At 29.5% G+C, this 24859-nt stretch overlaps 7 protein-coding genes and 2 pseudogenes across 9 annotated transcripts, besides 6 other annotated features; 5 read left to right on the top strand and 4 right to left on the bottom strand.

The window, feature by feature from the left end:
* Positions 1-1468: part of a mobile genetic element that runs on past the window's edge.
* Positions 1373-1468: a terminal%2Cinverted (terminal inverted repeat of Maverick-3 transposon ID:TVAGG3_0089390).
* An 862-nt stretch (positions 1469-2330) lies between these two features.
* Positions 2331-2508: a mobile genetic element.
* Positions 2509-2781: 273 nt separating this feature from the next.
* Positions 2782-2825: a mobile genetic element.
* Positions 2782-2825: a terminal%2Cinverted (terminal inverted repeat of tvBac_105 transposon ID:TVAGG3_0089370).
* Positions 2826-4584: 1759 nt separating this feature from the next.
* TVAGG3_0089360 (transcription-initiator DNA-binding domain ibd family) lies at positions 4585-5427 on the bottom strand (the record flags this gene model as incomplete). Its single annotated transcript, XM_051222389.1, has 1 exon — positions 4760-5365. The coding sequence occupies one exon, from the start codon at positions 5363-5365 to the stop codon at positions 4760-4762; it is 606 nt and encodes a 201-aa protein (XP_051107375.1).
* Positions 5428-6045: 618 nt separating this feature from the next.
* TVAGG3_0089350 (nuclear envelope reassembly) lies at positions 6046-7146 on the bottom strand (the record flags this gene model as incomplete). Its single annotated transcript, XM_051222388.1, has 1 exon — positions 6229-7131. The coding sequence occupies one exon, from the start codon at positions 7129-7131 to the stop codon at positions 6229-6231; it is 903 nt and encodes a 300-aa protein (XP_051107374.1).
* A 59-nt stretch (positions 7147-7205) lies between these two features.
* TVAGG3_0089340 (cysteine S-palmitoyltransferase protein) lies at positions 7206-8366 on the top strand (the record flags this gene model as incomplete). The annotated part of the gene is made up of 1 exon (XM_051222387.1): positions 7428-8333. One exon carries the CDS (start codon positions 7428-7430, stop codon positions 8331-8333), a length of 906 nt encoding a protein of 301 aa, XP_051107373.1.
* Positions 8367-8836: 470 nt separating this feature from the next.
* On the bottom strand, positions 8837-9331 carry TVAGG3_0089330 (60s ribosomal protein family; the record flags this gene model as incomplete). Its single annotated transcript, XM_001300555.2, has 1 exon — positions 8915-9313. One exon carries the CDS (start codon positions 9311-9313, stop codon positions 8915-8917), a length of 399 nt encoding a protein of 132 aa, XP_001300556.1.
* Positions 9332-9976: 645 nt separating this feature from the next.
* TVAGG3_0089320 (Chain L Uncharacterized rRNA-Binding Protein) lies at positions 9977-10552 on the top strand (the record flags this gene model as incomplete). The annotated part of the gene is made up of 1 exon (XM_001300556.2): positions 9991-10458. One exon carries the CDS (start codon positions 9991-9993, stop codon positions 10456-10458), a length of 468 nt encoding a protein of 155 aa, XP_001300557.1.
* A 1090-nt stretch (positions 10553-11642) lies between these two features.
* On the top strand, positions 11643-12453 carry TVAGG3_0089310 (protein ubiquitination; the record flags this gene model as incomplete). Its single annotated transcript, XM_001300557.2, has 1 exon — positions 11788-12453. The coding sequence occupies one exon, from the start codon at positions 11788-11790 to the stop codon at positions 12451-12453; it is 666 nt and encodes a 221-aa protein (XP_001300558.1).
* Positions 12454-15113: 2660 nt separating this feature from the next.
* Positions 15114-24859: part of a mobile genetic element that runs on past the window's edge.
* Positions 15238-15817, top strand: TVAGG3_0089290 (uncharacterized protein; the record flags this gene model as incomplete). Its single annotated transcript, XM_051222386.1, has 1 exon — positions 15238-15817. A coding segment is annotated over one exon (580 nt), but the record flags the coding sequence as incomplete, so codon positions are not given.
* On the top strand, positions 16253-19682 carry TVAGG3_0089280 (annotated as a pseudogene). The gene has a single exon. A coding segment is annotated over exon 1 (3430 nt).
* Positions 23231-24599, bottom strand: TVAGG3_0089270 (annotated as a pseudogene). Its single transcript has one exon. A coding segment is annotated over exon 1 (1369 nt).

Raw genomic sequence — 24859 nt, 5'->3', positions numbered from 1 at the left:
TTGTTGAGATTTCTTCGTAAATGACCCAAAAATATATTTTAGGTGAAGAGGTGAGATTTCACCTCTTTTTTCACCTCTTTTTTCACCTCTTGAATTTTCATGAATTTCTTCGTAAAGACTTTGTTAAGACTTCTTCATCTAATTTCTCACTGAACTTTCTTGTCTATGTTTGTGTTGAGATTCTTCGTAAAGACTTTGTCAAGATTTCATCGTAAAGCTATAGACTTTTTGAGATTTCTTCGTAAATGACCCAAAAATATATTTAGGTGAAGAGGTGAGATTTCACCTCTTTTTTCACCTCTTTTTCACCTTTGAATTTTCATGAATTTCTTCGTAAAGACTTTGTTAAGACTTCTTCATCTAATTCTCATGAACTTTCTTGTCTATGTTTTGTTGAGATTTCTTCTCGTAAAGACTTTGTCAAGATTTCATCGTAAAGACTTTGTTGAGATTTCATCGTAAATGACCCTAGTAGTATATTTTTGGTGTAAATTTCATGAAAATTCAAGAGGGTGAAAAAAGAGGTGAAAAAACGGGTGAAATCTCACCTCTTCACCTAAAATATATTTTTGGTGTAAAATTCATGAATTTCTTCGTAAAGACTTTGTTAAGACTTCTTCATCTAATTTCTCATGAACTTCTTGTCTATGTTTGTTGAGATTTCTTCGTATGAAAGACTTTGTGAGATTTCTTCGTAAAGACTTTGTCAAGATTTATCGTAAGATTTGTTGAGATTTCTTCGTAAATGACCCTAGTAGTATATTTTTGGTGTAAATTTCATGAAAATTCAAGAGGTGAGAAAAGAGGTGAAAAAACAGGTGAAATCTCACCTCTTCACCTAAACATTATTTTTGGTGTAAAATTCTGAGTAAAATGACAGATGGAACACATACTTTTTCAGTAAGTACATATGGGGTAGAAAAGAGGGTAGAAAACGGGGTAGAATATACCCTTCTACCCTAAAATATATTTTTGTCTGATTTACGCTCATTACGATGAAGTTTTGACAAAGTCTTTACGAAGAAATCTTGACAAAGTCTTTACGAAGAAATCTTGACAAAGTCTTTACGATGAAATCTTGACAAAGTCTTTACGAAGAAATCTTGACAAAGTCTTTACGATGAAGTTTTGACAAAGTCTTTACGATGAAGTTTTGACAAAGTCTTTACGATGAAATCATGAAATTCAAGAGGTGAAAAATTAGGTGAAAAAACAGGTGAAATCTCACCTCTTCACCTAAAATATATTTTTATTGAATTTCTGTATATTCTGAGTAATATGACAGATGTTTATATAACACTTTCTCTGGTTTATAGGACCTCTCTCATATTCTATCTTGTCATATCAAAACTCATAGTCATGTTTGTCCTCTAAGACTTCATTTATACTAAACATCTTCGGGGCTAGAAGGCACGAAGTGCCTGGAAGCCCCACTACCTTTTTTTTTTTTTTTTTTTTTTTTTTTTTTTTTTTTTTTTTTAAACGCAAATAAACGCATAACTTGGATTATATTTTACATATTACAATTAACTAATTTTTCAATTTTTATATAAAACTTATAAAATTCATAGTTAGACCCCTATTATATATGATACTATATATATTATCCACATATATGGTTGTGAGCTTAAAATAAATCTTATTTGTCATATTTGCAAATCATATTATCGTTATATTTTTCATCTAAAGAGGAAATATGGCTATTTTTAGTTATGAATGATTCTTTTTGTCCTTTAAATATGCATGGTATAGCTAACTAATCTCAATTCTGTTTTGCAACAGATTTAATTAAATTTTATTCAGTTTATATATTTGATTGAAATATCGCAATTTAAGAATAACCCCGTATAAAAATCGAATATCATTGAATTATGAATAAAAAAAGGAAATTTAATTTAAGACCTTCAAAAAGTCATTTAATTGTGAAATCTTAGCCTTTAAAGGACATACATCGATGAGCAATACTATTATTTTGAATTACATCCAAAATTACTATCGCCGTTTATAATCGTAGAAAAACGAAAAAAATTTCGAAAAAAAATGAGTGGGTTACAAAAGTGTGCTTTGTAAAGTTTGTAAAGTGCCAGATTTTAGGATTTTTGACATTGTAAAGTCGGCTTTAGTGAGGGTTATTTCACCAAAACATATTCACAAAATTACTGATAAATAAGATGTAATATAGACTTAATCCAGCTCTGGAAGATATTTTGAACTCTACATTAGAATAGTAGTTCAAAATATTTAACAGAGCTGGATTGAGTCTATATTAAATTTATTAAAGCCTGTTCCAAAAGAACAGGCTTTAATAAATATGATTGAGGATTTCCAGAGCTCCATTTCTTGATGAATAGGAGCTCTGGAGCTCCTTGAGTTGACAAGGATTCGGCTGATCTTAAATCAGCAGAGGCCCAAATGGTAAAGGGCTCTCTGATACAGATTCAGGAGCTCCGGAGCTCCCTTTCGTAGGGATTAGGAGCTCTCGAGCTCCTGGAAAGGCAGAATGGTTCGAATGAAACATTAAATTTTTTTCGAGCCAAGTCCCCTGCAATAAGATACAATGTCAAAAAAATCACTTTACAAAATGGTGGCAAATTGGCCGCACAATTTTGTTACCCTCCCTCGAAAAAATAATAAAATTTCAAAAATCGATGAATTTATAAGATTTTTATTCAAAAGCGAATCATAAATACTCCTTATATATAAGAGGAATATAATACTATCTTGTTTCCGAAAGATATCTACTAGATATTGAGAAAAAGTACTTTACAGATTGAGACTGTCAAAAAAATTCTGAAGTTTACTTACAGACTACAGTGCAGCCTTAAACTTTATGACATTCTCACAATCTTTTCATAGTTATAGTAACATCTGTGACTACACAATTTCCGTATTTTTGGGACGATAAGGGGAAAAAAAATCATCAAGTTCGTTTGTAATTTTTTTTGAAAGTAAATCAAAAAAATGTGGGAAGATGAAGATAATTCTCCCCCACCTCCTCAAATTCAGACCAGTCTATATATTCTGCTTTTTTCAAAACCTCTCTCACAATATTTTTGTTTTATCTAATGGTATACGTTCCATCTTACCTATAGGTATCTTTTCTTTTAACTTTTTCAATATATTGTTTGTGTCTGGTATATGTTTGAGACGGTCCATATAGTTGTCGAAGTCATTGCATATAATCTTTGAGTCTGGGAATATTGTATGGCACAAATGGGATATATAGAAACTTCCACCGAACAAATCTACAAATGTTAGACCATTCGGTAGTTTCTTAAGTTCTCTCAATAGAATATCTTTACATTTACTCTTATTTCCAAAGAACGGTAACGGTGGTTTTGTAAAATTCATTTATATATAATAATAAAAATGTTTTTTCCTGAAAAGTGACAGAAAAGTGACAAAACATGAAAACATATATAATTTGTGAAAAGCTCCTGGAAGACCCGTATATAAGAACTTCATTTATACTAAACATCTTCAGGGCTAGAAGGGGCGCAGCCCCTGGAAGCCCCACTACCTTTTTTTTTACATATTAGAAGATATACTTCATTATGGATGTATTCTACTGAAAAATGCTATTAAAAGTTATACACATCAAAATTTCTATGATCGATTATTTCAATTTTTTTTAGAGAAAGATCTAACTGACTCAAGCATCATATGATTCAACAACAAATACTCTTACTGTTAATGGCAATGGGACAATTGGTTCAGATGCATTTGTAGAGTATGAAAGCTCTACTGTTCACTTAATTATAGGAGAAGGAATTACTAAACTAGATGGAAATGCATTTTATAGATTCGCATCATTAAAAGATGTTTCTTTCCCAGATTCTTTGGTTTCTATTGGAAATGATGTTTTTTCCAAATCAAAAATTATTAATTTAACCCTCTCTTCAAATATTAAGGATTTAGCTATAGCAAACTCCTTCGATAGCATAAAATCTCTTGAAAATGTGTTTGTTGCTGAAGATAATCCTTATTATATTTCCATTGATTGTATATTATATACAAAAAATATGACTACTCTATACATAATTCCAAGAAACAAAAGTGTTTCTTATTATTCCGTTCCTTTTGGAGTTAGAAAAATATTAGCTGGTGCTATTCAAAATTCTTATATATCTACATTGGTGATTTCAGAAACTGTTAGAGATATTGGGGGATATTTTGGGCGTTTCTCTCAAATCCAGCATATTGTTATCAAGCAAACAACTGGCCACTTAAATATTGATAAAACTGATTATTTCTTCGATTCTAAGTTTACACCTATTTTTGAATATATGAGTGTGGCAATACCAACATGCGTTCATTGGGAAATTTCAAATTTCTTTTGTTATCTTTTTAATTTCATTGTTTTGAGTTAAATGCTAGTTTTTATACGTACACGCCTTTCACACACTAACTTATAAACTCATATGAATCATAATATAATCTTTTGATGAGTTGATATCTATATTCAAGGAGTTCTCTTTCGCCTTCCTGATATTAAATATCTATCAAACTTAAACACCGTTAGATAGATTGTTATATATAAATTAATAATCTATTTTGATTTTTATTAAGGAGTATAAATATATAGTAATTTTTTGATAAGTAGATAGGTTTCGAGTTCTTCTTGCTCAAATATAATGTTTTCAAGATTGAAAATTTAATTTTCAGTTAAAAACTCAAAATGAATTATATTGTGAAATATTATAATAACAATTTGAAATTAACAAAAGTTTAGAACACAAATACAAACAAAAATAAAAAATTAATTCATTTTGACACCATATATATGAGGTGATGAGACATCCTTTTTATATTGATCGTTATTATCATCACCTTGACCAGGTTCTAGTATGATTTGACCTAAAGGAAGATCTTGTGGCTGATTTGTTGTCATTCGAAGTCTTACTGAAGGATTTTCATGAATAAATGTATATACTGCTGATGTTGGAGGTATTGTACGTATTGTCCAGTTTCTTGAATCTTTTCTATCGACTAAAGGCTGAAGCAACTCTGATTTTGTTGTTTTGTCATGGTTCGATAGCTCCCATCCAAGATGCTTCATAGAGTTATTGATTCTTGAACGACATGTTGAAAGAAAAGTTTTTAAATAATTTGCATTTATGGCAATTTCATCGCCAATTATGATTATTCCAACTGTATGTAGTGTTTGAATAGGATTGTCAACAGAGCCGAGGATTAGTTTTAATAACAGAAGAACTTCCAAATCTATTGGAGAACCTTCCGGATTATGACCTCTTGTATGGCGGAGGGCAGCGAAGTATTGCTTCATACTTTGCATGAGAGTATATTCTTGAACAAAATTTGGCATCTCTGTGATAACTTTTGCAAGTTGCTGTTCATCTTCCATTTCGAAATGCGAACAGAGTCCTCAATTTCTCACTTTTTGGCGGAAAATTTTACAAAATTTATTATATCCTTAAATGAATTTTCGCATGGGTATTTATTTTAAACATAGAATTTGCATGCAATTCCAATCAAATTCCTCGTTTTTAATTTTTTTTGAGAATGTCAAAAATTATAATTCAACGTTTTCCAGTGCTACTTATATAATACTTTCTATTCAATTTTGAGGGAAACTTGAAAAAACATTTTCCTAATTTTGAATAGTTTACAAGTAATAAAAAATTTAAAAAATTAATAAAATTAAGTGTTTAGTTAAATGCAAGGTGTTATTCTCCTTGGATATGAGTAGCAAAAGGTGCTACTCTCCATGTATTCTAAAAATGAAATAATTTTGGTAGCTTTGTATGAAGATGAATATTGATTGTTAACTGGAGTCTCAAATGATGCATTGGAGACTTTTAACAATGGCTCCTAATTCATTTTTGTAGTCCTGGAGACAAATTGCTGGGAAATTTCCAAGGTACCCGCAGCATTTTAGTTTCGCTCCATTTTGAAGTTTTTGAATCAAACCTCTTTACGGTTAACTGAATTATTTCTAAACATTTTGCAAATAATCTAAACACTTAATTTTAATAATTTTTTAAATTTTTTTATTTGTAAACTATACAAAATTACGGAAAAAATATTTTTCAAGAAATCACACAACATTGAATTAAAGTAATTTCAGCATTTATCAGTGATGATAATAATTGTTATTGACAGTGGCTTATAATTATCTATTGATTCAAGCAATATACCATGAATATAGTAAAAAAATAAAAATTTATGTTATTTTATAAAACAAATATTTATACAAACAAATATATATTATTTTTCTGATAATTGGACATTCACTATTCCCTTTGGATATAGTTTCAAAGAGCTCAGAGTTGCATTATCATCATAAGGAGCGTTTTTGAAGGGATCCATAACTTCAAAGTTTTTCAGATTGAATGTGCTTACAATGAATTTCCGAACTTCATGCATTGTCATATTCGGTTTTGATTTCAAAATTTCTCTTCCAGAAGGAAGTCTGAGATGAAGCTTTCCATCGCCAACACCATATTCTCCATCTGGATTAAGTACATATTGTGGATCTTTCTTTTCTTCATTCTTTGGTTGTGGTGTTGCTATTGTTCTGGCTTTTCCTTTGAATTGATTTATTGTGCGCTTATCTACAATATTCATAACAAATCCGTCTGGATATATATCTTTGAATTCTTCTGGATAATATCCATCATAAATATCTCTGAAAAATTGTGTACTTAATGTTTCATCGTAAGGTCTTTCTTCGCCATTATTAACAGTAAAATGCTCATTATATAGAGTGATAAGAACTGGCTTATCACTTTGCATTTTTGAAATATTTTTATCTTGTTTAATTTTAGGTTTAACAGCTTCTGCATCCTCATTTAGCTTCTTTACTCTAATCATGAATAGTTCCATATCATCAAGTCCGTGCTCAAAGTTCCTTTCTTTTGGTCCTGGACCTCCAACCCAATGTAAATCATATTCTTCGAGGAATTGTTTCATTTCATTAATCCTTTTTTGTATTGCAGCGTTTTTCTCTCGCTGTTCACATATCTGATTTTGAAGATTTGTGATTTCTTCTGATTGTTTATGAACAAATTTTTCCAATTTTGCACAATGAGCAGCAGAATCCTCTTTTGGAGGATGTGCAGCTGGTTTTGGATGTATTAATGGTATTGTTGGATGTATTTTAGGATGCATTTTTTTGAGTTCGTTATAAATTCCGTAGATATTGAAAAAAAATTGAGATTATTCAAAAATTTACACGGAATAATTTTTATATAAAAAAATTTATGATTGGATACATTATTATAGCTTACATATTGTTTATTGCATTTGCCACATTCGTAATGATATATGGTAACAACAGCTGTGTTAGAAATACATTTATTGGCTCAATTTACAGATTTTTCGCAAATACACTTCCGAATTGGTTCATTGCAAAATATAAAAAGATATTTAATATACCAGATTCACCGGACCATAATGATACATGCATGGGTAAGAACGGTCCTTGCAGATATTTCATTCTAATAAGTTTCGCATTACTTTATGCAGGTTTAGTTGCTGATTATTGGTTTTGCACATATCCATATATTCATATTTTCTACAAAAATCTGTTCCTTCATAAGATTTTAAGCGTTGTTTTACCTGCAATTCCTTGGATAATTATAATTGCTCTTCAATTTTTAGATCCTGGCGTTATCACTTCCAAAAATGTTATCGGATATATGAAGAAATACCCATTCGACTTCATTCTTTACAATCACAAAGTTTGCAGAACACTTCACATCCCAGCCGTTGCAAGATCTCGCTACTGCAACTATACACAGCGTCGAATTGCCAAATACGATCACTATTGCCCATGGGTAGTTGCTTCAATTGGCGAAAGAACCCATAGATGGTTCTTATTATTTTTGGTTGGCTGCGTTGTGGCATCAGCATATTATTTGTATGCTGATTTGTATGTTACCTTCTTGATCATGTATGCTTATTATCAAAAAATTAAATGGACCAATAGTTTTAAGGTCAATGCACAGATTTTTGCTGTTGTTCTCATAAAAGAACAGAAGTTCAACGCGTTCTGTGAATTTTTGTTCTTTTTCATAATTATTTTCCTCGTAATTTTCATCGGACAACAAATTTACTTCATTTCCACAGGAAGGACAACAATTGAACTTGACAAGTGGGGTGATTATTATTACAAGCATCGGAATGATAAATCTAAGAAACCAGTTAAAAATATGTATGATTATGGCTTTATACATAATTGGAAAGAATTTCTCTTCCCAGAACCTGTTCCTGAATGCGAAGAATGGGTTCCAGATAAATATTGGAAGAAGATTATTGAAAATGAAGAAAAACGTCGAAAAGAATTGAACTCAAAACCGAAAAATGAGTAATATTTCAGGAAATATAAATATATAATATGTTTGCATACATCAATTCTTTAAAAACTTAATTTTTATTTTAATTTTACTTTTATTTAGATCTAGTTCTCTTCTGAACTTCAAAATGACGCCTTTGCATTCTATGAAGTAGTTCAAATTTAACATTCTGAGAATGAACTCGATCATTAAGCATAAATTCAATGTAGCATTATTCATGATAATACTTTCAATCAGCTTTGGCAGGTGTTCATTGAAATAACTATTGCATCGTGATTTAAAATCAGTATTGATTAGAAAATTTATAATTGAAACTTAACAAATTGCAGATATCATTAAAAACACTTAATTCACTCATATTTATGGCTGGCGAATGCATATCAACATTAAACCAAAATTAATGAGATAATATTTCAAGAACAGTTCTTTTTGAGAAAAACGAAAATAAATCTTTAAATGGACATTTATTTAAATCGAAGCAAGATAAAACATGATTGCTACATAAAAAATATTATTAATTTTAAAATAAAAATTGGAAATGATTTATTTCAATGAGTTCTTTATAAAATAATCCAGTTGGTAGATTGGTATTTTATTTACTGCTCCTGAGCAACATGCTTACGAGCTTGGTTGAGGATTTCGATGTTTAATTCCTGAGCTTTCTTGATGATTTCTTGCTGAAGCTTAGCACTAACCTGAGCAGAGATCATTGCTCCATGTGTTGTATTCTTTGTAAGTAACATGTCGAGATCTTTGAGTGAGCGAACGATAACTGGGATGAAGCCGTTTGGAAGCATGAATCTTGTTTCCTTATCAGAGCCAAAACCAGCACTTGGGTGGAGTGGTGTGCCACGATACTTCCTGCGGAAACGAGAATCGATACCACGTGGATGGCGCCAAGCGGAAGGAACACGCTTCCAGAGATCGGACTGTGGGCGGTGGAATCTGTTTGTCTTCTTGTGGATGATTGGCTTGTGTTCAGCTGGATTTACCATTCAAAAGGCAGACCAAAACCGCTTCCATGACGATAATAATTTTTCAAAATTAACAATCCTCCAAAATTATTTCTAATGATTACATATCCTTCAGAATATATAAATTTCATTTCATTTTCATAAAAACGCTTTTTAAAAATTTTGATCTCAAAACAAAAATGGAGTAAAAACACCATACACTTAAATCCTTTCTTCATTACTAAGGATTAATCATAATTCTTATTGATACATTCATTTTGATACAATATATGAATTTTTCACTTATCAATCCTATATTTACTGCTTAAATGAAGTGTATGTAGTTTAATACATTTTGTTTCGATAATAGCAGCTAATGAAGGTATTTTCATTGCATTATGTCCTCTTCTTCAATGCAATCAAAAGATCTTTCGATGAATATACATGTTTAACTTAGAACTTTGTAAGGAGCCAATGTGTAGGCTTACTATGTGTTGCTTTGACTAATGGTTGAAGGAAAACTAAAGAAATGTGTATTTTGATATATAAAAAATTTTTTAAAGCATTAGTTTCCCTTTCAAAGATACTTGACTTTCAAAATAATTTTCATTATGATATAAATTTTAATACTTTATTAAATTGATTATCGGCGTGCAGCACCAATATAGGAGGAACGAAATTTGAATTGAAAAAACGGTTTTACTAGGCCTTTCTATCTGATGTCCACTGTTCAGACAGAGCGCGCTTTCCAGAAGCAGCCACAACTCTTCCTTGCCTCCAAGAAGCATGCCAATGCTGAGAAGAAGCAGCGTTACGTTAAATCCATCGGTCTCAAGATCGAAACACCAAAGACAGCTGAAGAGCGCGAATACATCGATGCTAAGTGCCCATTCACAGGCACAGTCTCCATCCGTGGCCGTGTCCTTCGTGGTGTCGTCGTTTCTACAAAGATGCGCCGTACAATCATCATCCGCCGCGATTACCTTCAGTGGATCCGTAAGTACAAGCGTTTCGAGAAGCGCCACACAAAGATCCCAGCACACATCTCACCAGCATTCCTCGTCAAGGAAGGCGATCTTGTTACAGTCGCTGAATGCCGCCCACTCTCCAAGACAGTCCACTTCAACGTTATCCACGTTAAGCCAGCTGCTGTCGGTGCTGACAAGAGACAATTCCGTGTCTTCTAAAACTATTACTTAATTCTTTTAGAGAAGAATTAATTTTAATTCTTTTTTTTATTATTATTTCAAGTATACATGGCCCAATGAAGGTAAATTGTATGGCTCAATTGAATGATTTTACAATTGCTATGACAGCAAAGAGAAATTCTATATATGAAATGCTCAACTATGATAGCTATGTTTGGTATCTTTATTTCTTGTTTTTTGTAAAAATTATTTTGATATAATTTGAAGAACAAAACTTTTTAATTGTTAACATGGTAATTACCTCTCTGACAAAATAGATGCATCTTCAAAATGTAAACATTGAATGAATGGAGCCATATGTGATTTTATTTCTGATATATATGTCTGATCTCTCAAAATTTGAGTCAATTGAAAGATTTACGTGCGAAGAATATGATTTCAAGCTGAATCTGTCTCCTTAAAACCGGACCTACTTAGACATTAAATTCGAAAATTTGATGATATTGTATTTCTCAATTTCTATTTTTTATCAATAAAATAAAAATTATCAAACGTACAATTATTTTGATTCAAACGCTGTTCGGCATTAGAATCAAAAATAATCTTTAGTATGATAATTACACTTTTATTGCATTTTTAACAGGCTTCACGCCTGTATACAATTGAAATAGACCTACCTTTATAAATAGCAGTGAATTTATAAATATATGGCAAATTAGCTGATGATTTTGAAAAAATAACATGATACATATAAGAAATGAAAAATATTGATTTGTTTCAGTTCCATCTTAATGATTAAATAAAATATGGTATGTTAAATCATTCATAACCCGAAAATTTGACAATAGCATTCTCAAATTTGAGAACTTTACAAGCCGCAAAATCCCCACAAATGTAAACAGTTTACGAATGTAAAGTTTATTTTTAGAAATTGACAAAATTCACAGGCGTTCCCTCCCGCAGCAAAATTGAGCGAAAATACGGTTTAGGAGCGAATTTTTTTAACTATAACATAGTTTCAATTTTTCTGTATCGGACGCAAAGGATATGATTTCAAGCTTACCTTATGATAATATCGAATCAAATTATGACTAGGATATCTGATATTTTCTTAACTATCTTTACGCAATCTCACTTCGGATTAAATGCTGGATGGATGTAACAATTCTAGATTTTTTTTAATCAATACTGTCACAAAAAATTTTACAAAGCATGTCAAGTTCTGATTTTAGTGACATTAAGCCAATTGAAATATTTAAATACCATAGTCAAACATCAAAAATTATTTGGGGTGTCAATTCCAATAATATTTTACAAGTATCTTCGCAAATTATAGAATTTATTACAAATAACAAAATTCCTATACAAATGTCACTTTATTTGATTGATATTTTTCCCCAAATGCGTGACAAAGATATTAAATTATTTACAGAACTTTATCAAAAGATATCAAACGAATTTTCATGCATCAGTAAACCGAAAAATGAGAAATTGACGACGCTTCTGCATTATAAAGGTTTCAAATTCGAAAATTTCGAACCTAAAATGACAGAAGAAGAAATCCTCAATTTGTATTCAACAGAATCTCCTTTATACTATATTGCATGGGATAAAGTTGATGAACTTGAATCTAAATTCTCAAACCTTGATATTGATCAGAAAATTAATGAAATCACACCACTTGATTGTGCAATTAAATATGGATCAGAATTGTGTTTCAATTACTTGAAAATTTTAGGTGCTAAATACACTTTTGAATCGGGAAAATATGCTGTTCAAGCCGGAAATAAGAACATTTTTATGCAAATGATAGCAGAAGGTAATTCATTTAATAACATGATTAGTACAGCATTGGATTATCATAACTATGAAATTGCTGAGTACTTTAAATCAAATTTTGGACAAACTAATTATTCAATAGCAGAAAGTATGCATTTCGGAAATTATGAAGTTGCATCTTATTTACTTACTCATGGAGGAATTATCAACATACGCTATAATCCTTTTCTTTTCATGTTTATCATTGATTTATGAAATTATCATTCTTTTCATATTTTTCATTGTTTTTTGAAATTCTCTCAATATTAATGAATAGTATTGCAATCAAAATGAATGCAACAGATATTGTCAAATTCTTAGTTGAACATGGTTCTGATGTTAACACAAAACTTGTTCTCTTTCTTTTCATATTTTTCATTGTTTTATGGAATTCTCTTTCTTTTCATATTTTTTATTGTTTTATGCTATTCTCATTCTTTTCATAATTATCATTGTTTTATGAAATTATCTTTCTTTTCATAATTATCATTGTTTTATCGAATTATATTTCTTTTAATGTTTATCATTGTGTTTTTTGTATTCTTTTTTCTTTCATATATATCATTGGTTAAAACAATTATTATTCTTTTCATATTTATCATTGTTTTATATAATTCTCTCTAGATTAATGAATGCCCTCTCAGTATTGCAATAAAAACAAATTCAACTGAAATCGTCAAATTCTTAGTTGAACATGGTTCTGATGTTAATATGAATCTTACCCTCTTTCTTTTCATATTTATTCTTGTTTAATGGAATTATCTTTGTCTTCATATTTTTCATTGTTTTTTGGTATTCTCTGAATATTAATGAATGTCCTCTCGGTATTGCAATCAAAATGAATTCAACAGATATTGTCAAATTCTTAGTCGAACATGGTTCTGATGTTAACATGAAACTAGTTCTCTTTCTTCTCATATTTATCAATGTTTTTTACAGTTCTATTTCTTTTTATGTTTATAATTGTTTATAAAATTCTCTGTCTTATCATATTTATCATTGTTTTATTACATTCTCTTTCTTTTCATATTAAATATTGTTTTATTACATTCTGTCTCTTTTCATATTTACCATTGTTTTATTACATTCTCTTTCTTTTCATGTTTATCATTGTTTTATCAAACTATATAAGGGTTTCGTTTTGCTAAAATTGTCACTTTTATAGCATATTTGTTTTTGGATGTTTTGCGAAACCAAAAAAAAAACTATGATATACAATGTGTGTGTAAAGAAAATACTTTATTTACTAGTTAAAAAATCATTTGGTATTGATCAAGTTATTTTTTCTGGATAAGATATTATATGGATAATTGGATAGAAAATACAATTATATAATCTTGTACCTGGTTTAATTAAGCTAATTGTCATCAGAAACTTGTAATTTTTATGAATTTCAGATTTTCTTTTCATTACTGCTTTTCTTAATAGGTCAAGTTCTTATTTACGTTATAAAGTATGATATTTACAAATATCAAGTTATCATGTTTTTTGAGAAATTATGAGAAACAAACAAAAATGAAAAAGATAGGAATAGCAATGAATAGTGATGTGGGTATAGAAAATGTAAGAGATATGAATGCAAAGCAATCAGTATTTAGGATATTGACCATAGATTTCGAAAAAAAAAATGCTGCATATTGAGCGAAAACTATGATTATATTATAAGGCTGTCATTTAAAGCATAATGAAACTATTCCCTTTTCATTTTAATCGAATAAGATAGTAAAGATTTTTGAATTAGCTAGAAACTGATGAGATGTTTTCACAAATCAGATTTTTAATCTCTATAATGCATAATTCACTCAATATCTCAATTTTGATATTGCGAGAAATTTTTGCTATCGGTTTCGCAATTTTGACACAATAGCAAGAGGGTTCTATAAGCATTATTATCAACGTAGAATCTGAATATCATATCAGAAAATGTCGCAAATCTGACATTTACCCGACCAAATAGCAAAAATAATTGAATACTTTTCGCAAAAACTTTAAAAATCGATAAAAATATGAAATATAGATATTAAAGAGACTTTTTATATAATATTCATAAAGATTTTCCAAAAATATGATACCGCAAAATTAAAAAAGTGACGTCTTGAGTGGAGTCAAAGGTCGAAATTGCTAGCTAAATGTTTTTTTAGCGAAATTGCGTATTGTACGTTTTTTTCGCAAAACGAAACCCTTAAACTATATTTTTTTTTATGTTCATCGTTGTTTTATGAAAATCTCTTTCTTTTCATGTTTATCATTATTTTATATAATCATATTTCTTTTCATGTATATCAATGTTTTATTATATTCTCTTTCTTCTCACATTTATCATTGTTTTATTCAATTGTCTTTCTTTTCATATTTTCCTTGAATTTATGGTAATCTCTTTCTTTTCACATTTTCATTGTTTTATGCTATTCTTTTTCTTTTCATATTCAACATCGTTTTATAAAATTCTATTTCTTTTATATTTTTCATTGTTTAATGCTATTCTATTTCTTTTCATATTTATCATTATTTTATAGAATTATATTTCTTTTCATTTTTATCATTGTTTAGTAGTATATGTTGACGGGTTTTTTGTGACTTTTTTTGTAAACGTAAGAATTCATACATTTTTGAGCGATTTTGTATCATTTTTTTTTACATATGAAGTAAAAAATGTATGATTTTTACGGTTTTTATTCTTACGTTTTTGAATAAATCAAGATTTAAAAATTTTCAGAATCGTAAGAAATTTTCACTAAACCCATACATAATGAAATAAAAAAAAATAAAAAAAATAAAAAAATAAACTTTAAAAATTCATGTCTTACATTTTTTGAATAATTTATTTTTTTAATTCGTATGAAAATGAGTGTCAAGACTAACGACGTTAAAAAATTGGGATTCACAAACGAGGAAATAAAGGATATATTAGAGGAGGCGAGTTATGAAGTTAATAAATATTATTTAAGAAATTGTCAAAAATTCGCGGAGTTATTAAATGATTTAGATTATGATGGAAAAATGAATAAAGATGATGTTATAAATTTCTTATATCCCACATCTGAAGAAGAAAAACCTAAAGAACCTGATGTTTTCCCTGAATATTATGAAGAACGGATTAAAGATGATGAATATGATGAAATTGAAAGACTGGAAAAAATAAGAGATGAAATAGATGAAAAAATTAAGGAATTAAGAGAAGTTGAAAAATATAATGAGAATGAAGTAGAGGGTTTAATGAATATCCCAGCTTCAGAATCAGAAGTTCAAAAATCTCATGAAGAAAGATATAAAAATTACTTTTTGGAATCTACTAAAAATTTATTAGATGGTGAAATAGATGAAACACTTTCAGAAGAAGGCACAAAATTTATTCATAAACATAAGTTACAATTTATTGACGATGGAGATTATCCATGTATATTACTTTCACCTCCTCTTGATTCTGAAAAATTCAAAAAAGCACTGAAAAATGTAACATATGCAACAAATACGATTAAGAAAGAAGACCATGATATTTACACAAATTATTATTTAAATAAATGTACAGGTGTTGATAAAGTTTTTGATTTGTTAGATAAAATATCAAAAGAAACAATTGGTACATATAAAATTTTATGCGATTGTGGTTTCATTATTGAAGATACTAATAATGTTTCATATGAAAGAACAGCACCGAAGGAAGACGAAGTTGAAAGGTCTATACCATTCGTTATTAAGAATATAAAAGATATGAAAACTTATAAACATTATATTTATTCATTTATTTCAGAAAAAATGGAAGCAACCCATAAAACATCATCTCATCATTTTATAGCTATTCATACATTCCTTTTCAAAGTTGTGAAATTAAATAAGACAGGAATTAGATTTAATGTATCAGGGTACGCATTCTTGAGTAAATTAAAATGTATTCGTCACGTCGCAGATGATAAAAATTTATGTGTTCTTAATTCATTTTATGGACTTTAGCCCTGGACTTTAAAAAAAATAAACTTTATTTTTATTTATTTTTTAATTTTTTATTCTTACATAAATGAACAAAAACGGAACAGCTAAAATGAATGATAATCAAATAAGAGCCGAAGGTAGAAGGTTATTTAAACGCTTCTATAACATTCCTGATGGTGTTAATCCTAAAACTCGTAGAAGTTATTTAAATGAAGCCATAGATGCATATGAAGGATTTGACATTTCATCAGAAAGTGAGAGGTTAGCAAGAATGTTAAACGTTAATATTGATTTTTATTATTGTGACCCTCAACCAGAAGACGTAGACATAAATAAGGTAGACTTTCCATTAGTGGAATCAATAATGATAGATCCAGAATTTGAAACAGTAAATATTTTATTAACACAGAGTCCATGTGGAAAACTTCACGCTGACAGAATTACAGACGTTGAAGCACTCACAGGATATAAAGTTTGCCCCTTTTGCAAAGAAGAAGTATATTCTATCCGTGATGACCCAGAAAGGAAAAACCAAAGAAGATTTTTAAAACATTGTGAGAAATGTAAAGAAAATAATGGAAGATTAATTCAAGACGTTCAATTGCAAAACACACAACAACCATATGCACCACATATCACGAAACAGAAGATATATCAATGGCTATTAGCTCACAATTTGCAGGAATATTATAAACCAACAAGATATTATATTACTTTTGACTTCGAAACATTAGAGACTAAAGAAGAACTTCAACTTTCTGAATGTGCAACTTTGAACGCTTACTTAAAACCATTTATGGTATCATCAACTGTCAAAATAAAGCCGCAAACGGACTCTTTGAGTCCTGAAGGTCTTTCAGACCGAAGCGGCGAGGTCGTAGACCGTGATAAAACATTTACGAGGAATTTTTGCTTAACATCAAGTGATTCGTTCATCTCTGATTGGATTGAATTTTTATTTTCAACCTGTTCATTAGTTGCTAAATCAAATATTGAACAATATGAAGAATTAATGAAGCCGCAAACGGACCAAACGGCGGGGACTTTGTCCCATACATTAAATGAAAAACAGAAGGAAGCGTTTAAAGAACTTCTAGATGAGGAATTCAATAAAGTGAATATCATAGGTTTTAATTCGGGAAAGTTTGATTTAAATTTAATTCTTCGTGATTTAAACACTGCAAAATGGAAAATAAAATCAATGCTGGGTTCTTCTTCTCAATTTAAGCAAATCATTGTAAAGAAAACAAACTGTCCATATGAATTAAGATTTATTGACATCAGAAATTATATAGCGGGTGGAACATTAGACCAATTCACTCAAGATTTCGGAAACAATAAATCACGTGTTAAATCCTTTTTCCCTTATCAATTCATCACGTGGGAAAATTACGAAGAAGAATTATATAAAGAGGAACCATTCACGAAAGATTCATTTTATTCAGCATTAACTCAAGAAACTATATCAGATAGTGATTATCAAATATATCTCAATGATGCTAAAAATTTTAAGAATAGATTAGAATATTTTATTCATTATTGCAATAAAGATGTTGAAATTATGATTGACCCAATTGATAAAATTATTGAAGAAACATTTGTTTATAAAATTGACATGCTTCATAATCTTTCTTTATCATCGAATGCTTCAATGATTCGTTACGCTTTAGCATATAAAGACTTTAATCCTAATGAAACATATCCAGAAGAAGAAAATGTGGAATCAAGTTTTGAATTAACAAAAAAGTATTGGAAATATAAAATTGATTCATATAAGAAACAAGATGAAAAAGCAGAAAGGGATACTAAAAACAATGTTTCAATGGATGACTATCAATACTATCACGATTTAATCCTTTCATCTAAATGCAAAATGTGTGGTAAAGCGTTTACATATGCTAATAAACCAACATTAGATAGAATCGATAATGAAAAACCACATACCAAAGAAAATTGTCAGTTAATGTGTTGTTATTGCAATGTCGTAAAATCAAATAAAGATGAAGATGTTCAACGTTTAAGAATTAATTTAAGAAATTATACATTAAAAAATAATTTACCAATGACTCTAGATTCAGTTGAAGCGTATCACATCCTCCGTAATGGAATTACTGGTGGTTTATCAAATGTTCAACATAGAGTTAATCTTAAAGGAATCACACACATTAATAAACTTTCATATAATCCAGAAACTAAAACTGTATCAAATGAGGACACTTCCAACATCATGACTCATTTCGTTGGTGTTGATTTTAATTCATTATATCCTTCATCATTTTCATCTAATCCTCATGATTTCATTCAATATACTGACCATAAAATGTATATGCCGGGAAGATTGAATGGTGTTATCATTTGTGATACAGCAACAAAGAAAGCAAAAGCACTGGGAATTAATTAAGAAGAAAAATACTTTATTCGTGGCTGAAGTAAAGGGTCACATTGATGAAAAATACATTAATGATTACATAAACTTTTTACCGATAATAAGAAACTTAGATATTATCACAGATGAAAAAAAATTGGCAGTTTTATGTATAATTACATGAAATCAAACAATCTACCAGTTGACCAGAAACAAGAAAATTAACTCAGTTAGCATCAACACACAACCAATATCAACCATTTTCTTCTTATTATCTTTGGTATCTAATAGACAGATTTCATTTTATCATTGATGACATTCAATCAATTTTAACATTTACTAAAAACACTTGTTTTAATGAATTTGCGAACGAATTTATGAATGAAAGACAAAAGGCTGAATTAGAAGGAAATAAAGGAAAAAGTTTATTTTGCAAGATTTCACTTAATGGATCATATGGTTACGATGCAATGAATACACAAAATTACGCAAAGACTAAAATAATGAATGCACAGAAGGCACGCGTTGCATGTATGTCAAATAAGTTTAAAAACATAAGAGAAATAGGTGAAGATACGTATCAAGTGATGCTTAAAGATAGATTTTATAGATGTGATACATGTTTACAAGAGGCATTCTTCACTTTAGATAACGCAAAATACTGGTATTTGGTTTTCATTTATGATTTTATGTATAAATGCATGGATGTTAATCGTTTTCATTTCATTGAAGGTGATACTGATTCATCTTATTGGGCAATCGCTGGCGACCCAAATCTTCCTAACACTCAAGCATTTCAAGCAATTGTAACCGATAAAAAATTTTATGATAAAAACATTTACAAATTCGCACCTTTTGATTTCTTTTGTTTTAATGAGAAATTTAAACCTAAATTAAAGAATAAAGCTGAAGAAAAAGCACATGAGAAGAAGTTATTGGGTTTAGCAATTGAGAAACAAGGTGATAACATGGTTGCTTTATGTCCTAAGTGTTATACTTCATTCAACGGTTCAATTGATGGAAGTGATTTTAAAAAGATTGCACAAAAAATGAAGGGTGTTAGTTTACGACAAAATAAACAATTAACACCTAAAAATTATTTGGATATAATAAATGATAAAGTTATTTTCGATGGTCAGAATATTAATTTACAACTTAAAAACGGGTCAATGACTCGCTTAACAATCGGTAAGACTGCATTAACAGGAGCACACACTAAGGCTGTATGTTGTGAAAATGGATGTTGTATGCCATTTATTTAATACAATTTGAAATTTTATTTTTTAAAAAATGGGATTCACAAATGAGACAAAAGGAACCGTTAATGATGGTTGTGATTCTTGATCAAAGAGGTGAGCACCCTTAAACATTTATTTTATTTTTATATAAATGAATAGCGCAGATTTAAAAATTTTAATTGATGATTTAGTATTTAATCAAAATTTTCTTGATTATTATGATTTAAAAACATATCTCCAAAAATATGATAACAATATAACGGGCGATGATATGGAATATTATTATCCATATTATAAAAATGAAATTTTGAAATATCATGATAAAATAATTTCTAAAATTAAAGACAAAATTAAAAATAATGAATATGCAAAGGGAAAAACTAAATCGCAACTTAAACAATTGAAAGATTTCAAAAATAAAGTATTAACAGAAGAAGATATTGATGAATTATATAAATTATATAAATTATATAATCCTGAGCCGCAAAAAACAAAGGTGCAAAACGCCCAGGTCATTCAGACCATAAATGAAGCACAAGCTTTAATTTATGATTCATTAGTTAAACCACACTCAGCCCGACTTTTAAATGAAGATCAACTTTTGGAATTCATCCTTCAACATAAACTCGAAGCGGGAAAGTATATCAAACCTTTATATACAGCATATTTAAAACAAATGAATAGAATACATCCAGAATTAATGAAGGGGGGAATGAAATCCAAAATCAAAGCAGATAAAATTAAACCACCTGCAACACCAAAACCTCCAACGACAGTACCTCCTCCTCCTTCAGTTAATCCTTCATCATTCACTTTATTATATCCATTTCAAACATTAAGAAGCAAAAAGATTTTAAAAAGGATTTCAAGATATTAAATAAACCAATTGACCCAAAATTCAACCGTTAAAGGAAAAATTTAGTCCCTTCATTTGCACCATATCCATATTCATACGAAATCGATCATTTAGAATATTCAAAAGGAAATGTTACTTATTTATTTGCCATTAACATTAACACCAGATATTTATATTGCATTCCAGTGAAAGGGAAAACAGAACAGGAAACAAGAAGAGCTATTCAATACTTACTAGATCATGAAAGAGTAGATAATATAAGGGGTGATGGTGATAAAGGATTTCAGGCAGCTATGACTCATTATTTCCCACAAATTAATTTTTACTTTCATCCTCTCCATATACATTTCATAATAAAATAGTTGATGCGGTAATGAGAACTCTTAGAGATGCGTTAGGGGTTAACGGTCAGATATACTGGGATGGAAATCATGACTCCATCATACAACAGTTAGTATATTATTACAATAATACATGGCATAGAACAATTAAACATGAAACCAGTGGAAATGAAAAATGATATTTCAAAAGAATGGGAATATATTAGAAAGCAAATGGAAAGGTTGAATGATGTTAAACGTGAACAAATTAATTCAGGGCTCATGAATTTTAAACAAGGAAATAAAGTTTTAATTCATCTCGATTATGGAAAAACTGATAAATTAATGACAAAAAGAAGACGAAGATTTGACACAATAGCTGAATTTGTTAGATATATTAACGGCAATGCATTAGTTGAAGTTGACAATAAATTAATAGAAATTCCGATTTATTTTATTACTCCATTATATTTAAATAATATTTAATTTTTTTATTTCGTAAGAAATGAGTGACAACGAAGCATCAAGAGTCCAGACAATGAATATAAAAAGAAACTAAACAGAATTAAATCAAAAATATGCTATTACAAAAAGAAGCCACAATGCGGTGGGGTTGAAAACGATAAAGAGAGGAAAGAAATAATCGAAAAATTAGAAACTTACCGTTCAATCCTTAAACTGAGTGAAGCAAAAATAAAAGAATTTAATAGAATAAATAAATTGATTGGAAGAGATGAATTTAATAAAGATGAATTTTTAAACTCAATCCAAATTTAATTTTTATTCCTCTTCGACAACATCTCTCTTTCCATCATTACTGCATAACCACATTTTCTCAATTTTAGTGGTTTGTTATTTTTAACATGTTCTTGCATCATTTTTATCATTTCCTCCCTTGTTATGATTCGTGGTAAATTTTGAGCTTGTGGGGTATTCATTTATGATAAAAATAAAAATTTGTTATCACTTATTTTATCGTTAATGTTTTTAGGTTATTCAATAATTAATTATTTTTGAATAACTGGGAAATAAATTTACGTCAAATATGCAATTTATAAAATCTTATGTCGACAGGCTACGTAGCACAGTGGTCTAAGGTGGTGTTATGGAGGGGTCAGGGTCTGTGGTTCGAACCGCGACGGCGCCGTATTTTCTTATTTCTTTTGTTTGTCTTGTTTGTCGTGAATAAAAAAGTGTCATAAAAGTGCTCTATCTTCCACGGGAATAAATAAAAATTTACTTTATTTCTTCTTTATTTCTTCTTTATTTCTTTGTTCCCGTGGAAGAAGGGTTTTGCTGTTTTTTCTCAGCCGAAATCAATGATTTTTTTCATTTTGAATCCTTAGCGAATGAGGAATCTTTTCTCTCGTGGAAGCTTTGACCAAAAATATAATTTAGGTGAAGAGGTGAGATCTCACCTGTTTTTTCACCTGTTTTTATGGTAGCACTGAAATAAAATTTTGTTATCAGTTATTTTATCATCATTTTATTAACTTCATCTTTAGTTAATAATTTGAATGGATTCGCTAATGTTCACCTTGAGTCACACCTGCCCCGGCTAATTGTGAAGAACCTGGGATAAGTACTCCATGAAATGATTTCATTGGTATCATTAATTTAGAAATAGTTGGCTTAATTAATTTGGTCATTTATGATAAAATAAAATTGCATAATTTAAATTTTTTTTTTCTTTCTCATTTTCTCATCCTGTTTTGGTTTCAATACTTTTCAAGTTGTTGTCTTGTCAGTAACTTTAATTTTAACTTTGGATCAAATATTGGGTTTCCATCTTTATCTCTTCCAATAACACCATATGGTAGAATCTTCATTTATACTAAAATAAAAATTTAAATTATGTCGTTTGCTCTTTTTGGAGCTCCTAAAGTTTGTTTCACAAACATTGAGCGTTCATTGAACTCTATACCATGCGAATACAGTCATAAATGGTGGCATGTATCTTTACTTTGTCCCGTTGTTTGTGTATATCCTGAAACGCGATGTGTATGGTTTCCTTCTCCTGAGTGTCACTCCAGTAACAATTTATGGCAATTTAACATCATCTTTAACATCATATCCTTTACTTTTGTCATTCCTGACCAATCCCAATATCTATGCTTATGCCAACCTGCTTGAGATGTGCTTAAATCTATGTAGTGACTGTGTGCAGGTAAATTTTCACCTGTAATCGTTTTACTTCCCCCTGTTTCCTTTGAAGAGTTTGCACAATACAAAAACCTGTCGACTATTTGTTCCCATGCACCAACACCAAACATTGCTTGAGGACCTCTCACATCCATAGATGTATAAATAGAACCTACTGGGTTCATTAAATCAAACATATGAGATATTATAGGATTGTCTCTTTTGAACTTAAAATATAGTGTAACTATTTCGGGTTTCTTCTGGTTTGTGTCAGAATATTTTTTATAATATAATCTTATGTTTTCAGGGTATGTAAAATCTTGACTATAATATTTATTTTTTCATCTGTATAATAATATACTATTCTCGTTTTTTCTATTGCATTATATCTTTTATATCTATATATTCTAAATATAATGTTTGCTTTTTTGGGTCTACATGTGCGTCAACACCATAGTCATAATAATACGGTGCTGGAGCTACGTTAGACAATGTCATATCTACCATTTCATAAACTCTTAAATATTTCTTTTGTTCGTCTCCATATAAGTTTAAGTAGCAGTTGTTGTCTAATGGAACTTTAACTTGTGTGCCATTATTCTTTATATAGCCTACATACATTTCATTGTTATTTTTCGGAATGAGTTTATACCGTATACCATTCTTAAGGACTGTACAAACACCCATCTAAAATATTTATTTTCTTCATTGACAGAAAGTCACCAACAATAGTTTCAATATTTTTTGTTCCTATCAAACTTTGGTATATTTCGTTAACATATTCCTTATCTGCCTTCTTCCCTAACTCATCGTTAACATATTCCTTATCTGCCTTCTTCCTAACTCATCGTTAACATATGTTTTATCTGCCTTCTTATTTAACTCATCGTTAACATATTCCTTATCTGCCTTCTTCCCTAACTCATCGTTAACATATTCCTTATCTGCCTTCTTATTTAACTCATCGTTAACATATTCCTTATCTGCTTTAAGGTCTAAACATCCTGAAACCCATCCTGTATCAGCTTTAGTTTTTAAAATCTTTGATGTCCGTTCATGATACCATTCAACCCTTTCTATAATTTCATTATCTTTTTCATCAACATAACCAATTTGCTTTCTTCATTAATTCACTATCAACCTTTCTATAATTTCATTATCTTTTTCATCAACATAAACCAAATTTGCCTTCTTCATTATGTCATTTAGGAAACCTTTTATGAATTCCTCATTTAAATTAAATCTTCCAATCTTCAAAACTTTAGGAAATGCATTTAATGCGTAATATCTTTGTTCTTCTGGTGGAATTGATGTTATATCATCCGTTATTCCTTTAATTTTTGAATTCATAAATAAAATTTCTTTTATATTTGATATCACTGCACCACCTTTGCAAACGAATTCAAAATGGTCATTTTTCAATACTATCTCCAAATCTCCATATTTCAACCTTTGCGTTTGTTCTGCCGTCTTTGAATTATATGCATATATGTGGCGTATGTAATGGTCTGTGGTTGTTGTTTAATCATTTTATTACGATTTAAAAATAAATATTTAATCCGTTATCTCATCAGCTATTTTTTCTATTTGAAATTGCCATAATATTTCATTCATAAATTCTAAATCACAATCAAATAGGTCAGTTATTCTAAATTTAATATTTGATAAATCTTTTGAATGAAGAATAAATGAATTCCCGGATAATTGAAACGGATATGATAAAGAAAATATGTTTAAGTTGATGGATAAAATGTTTTGTATTGATGGGTAA

This window comes from Trichomonas vaginalis, chromosome IV (assembly GCF_026262505.1).
Source record: "Trichomonas vaginalis G3 chromosome IV, whole genome shotgun sequence".
Taxonomy (NCBI): domain Eukaryota; phylum Parabasalia; order Trichomonadida; family Trichomonadidae; genus Trichomonas; species Trichomonas vaginalis.
This window is presented reverse-complemented; position numbering and strand designations above follow the sequence as displayed.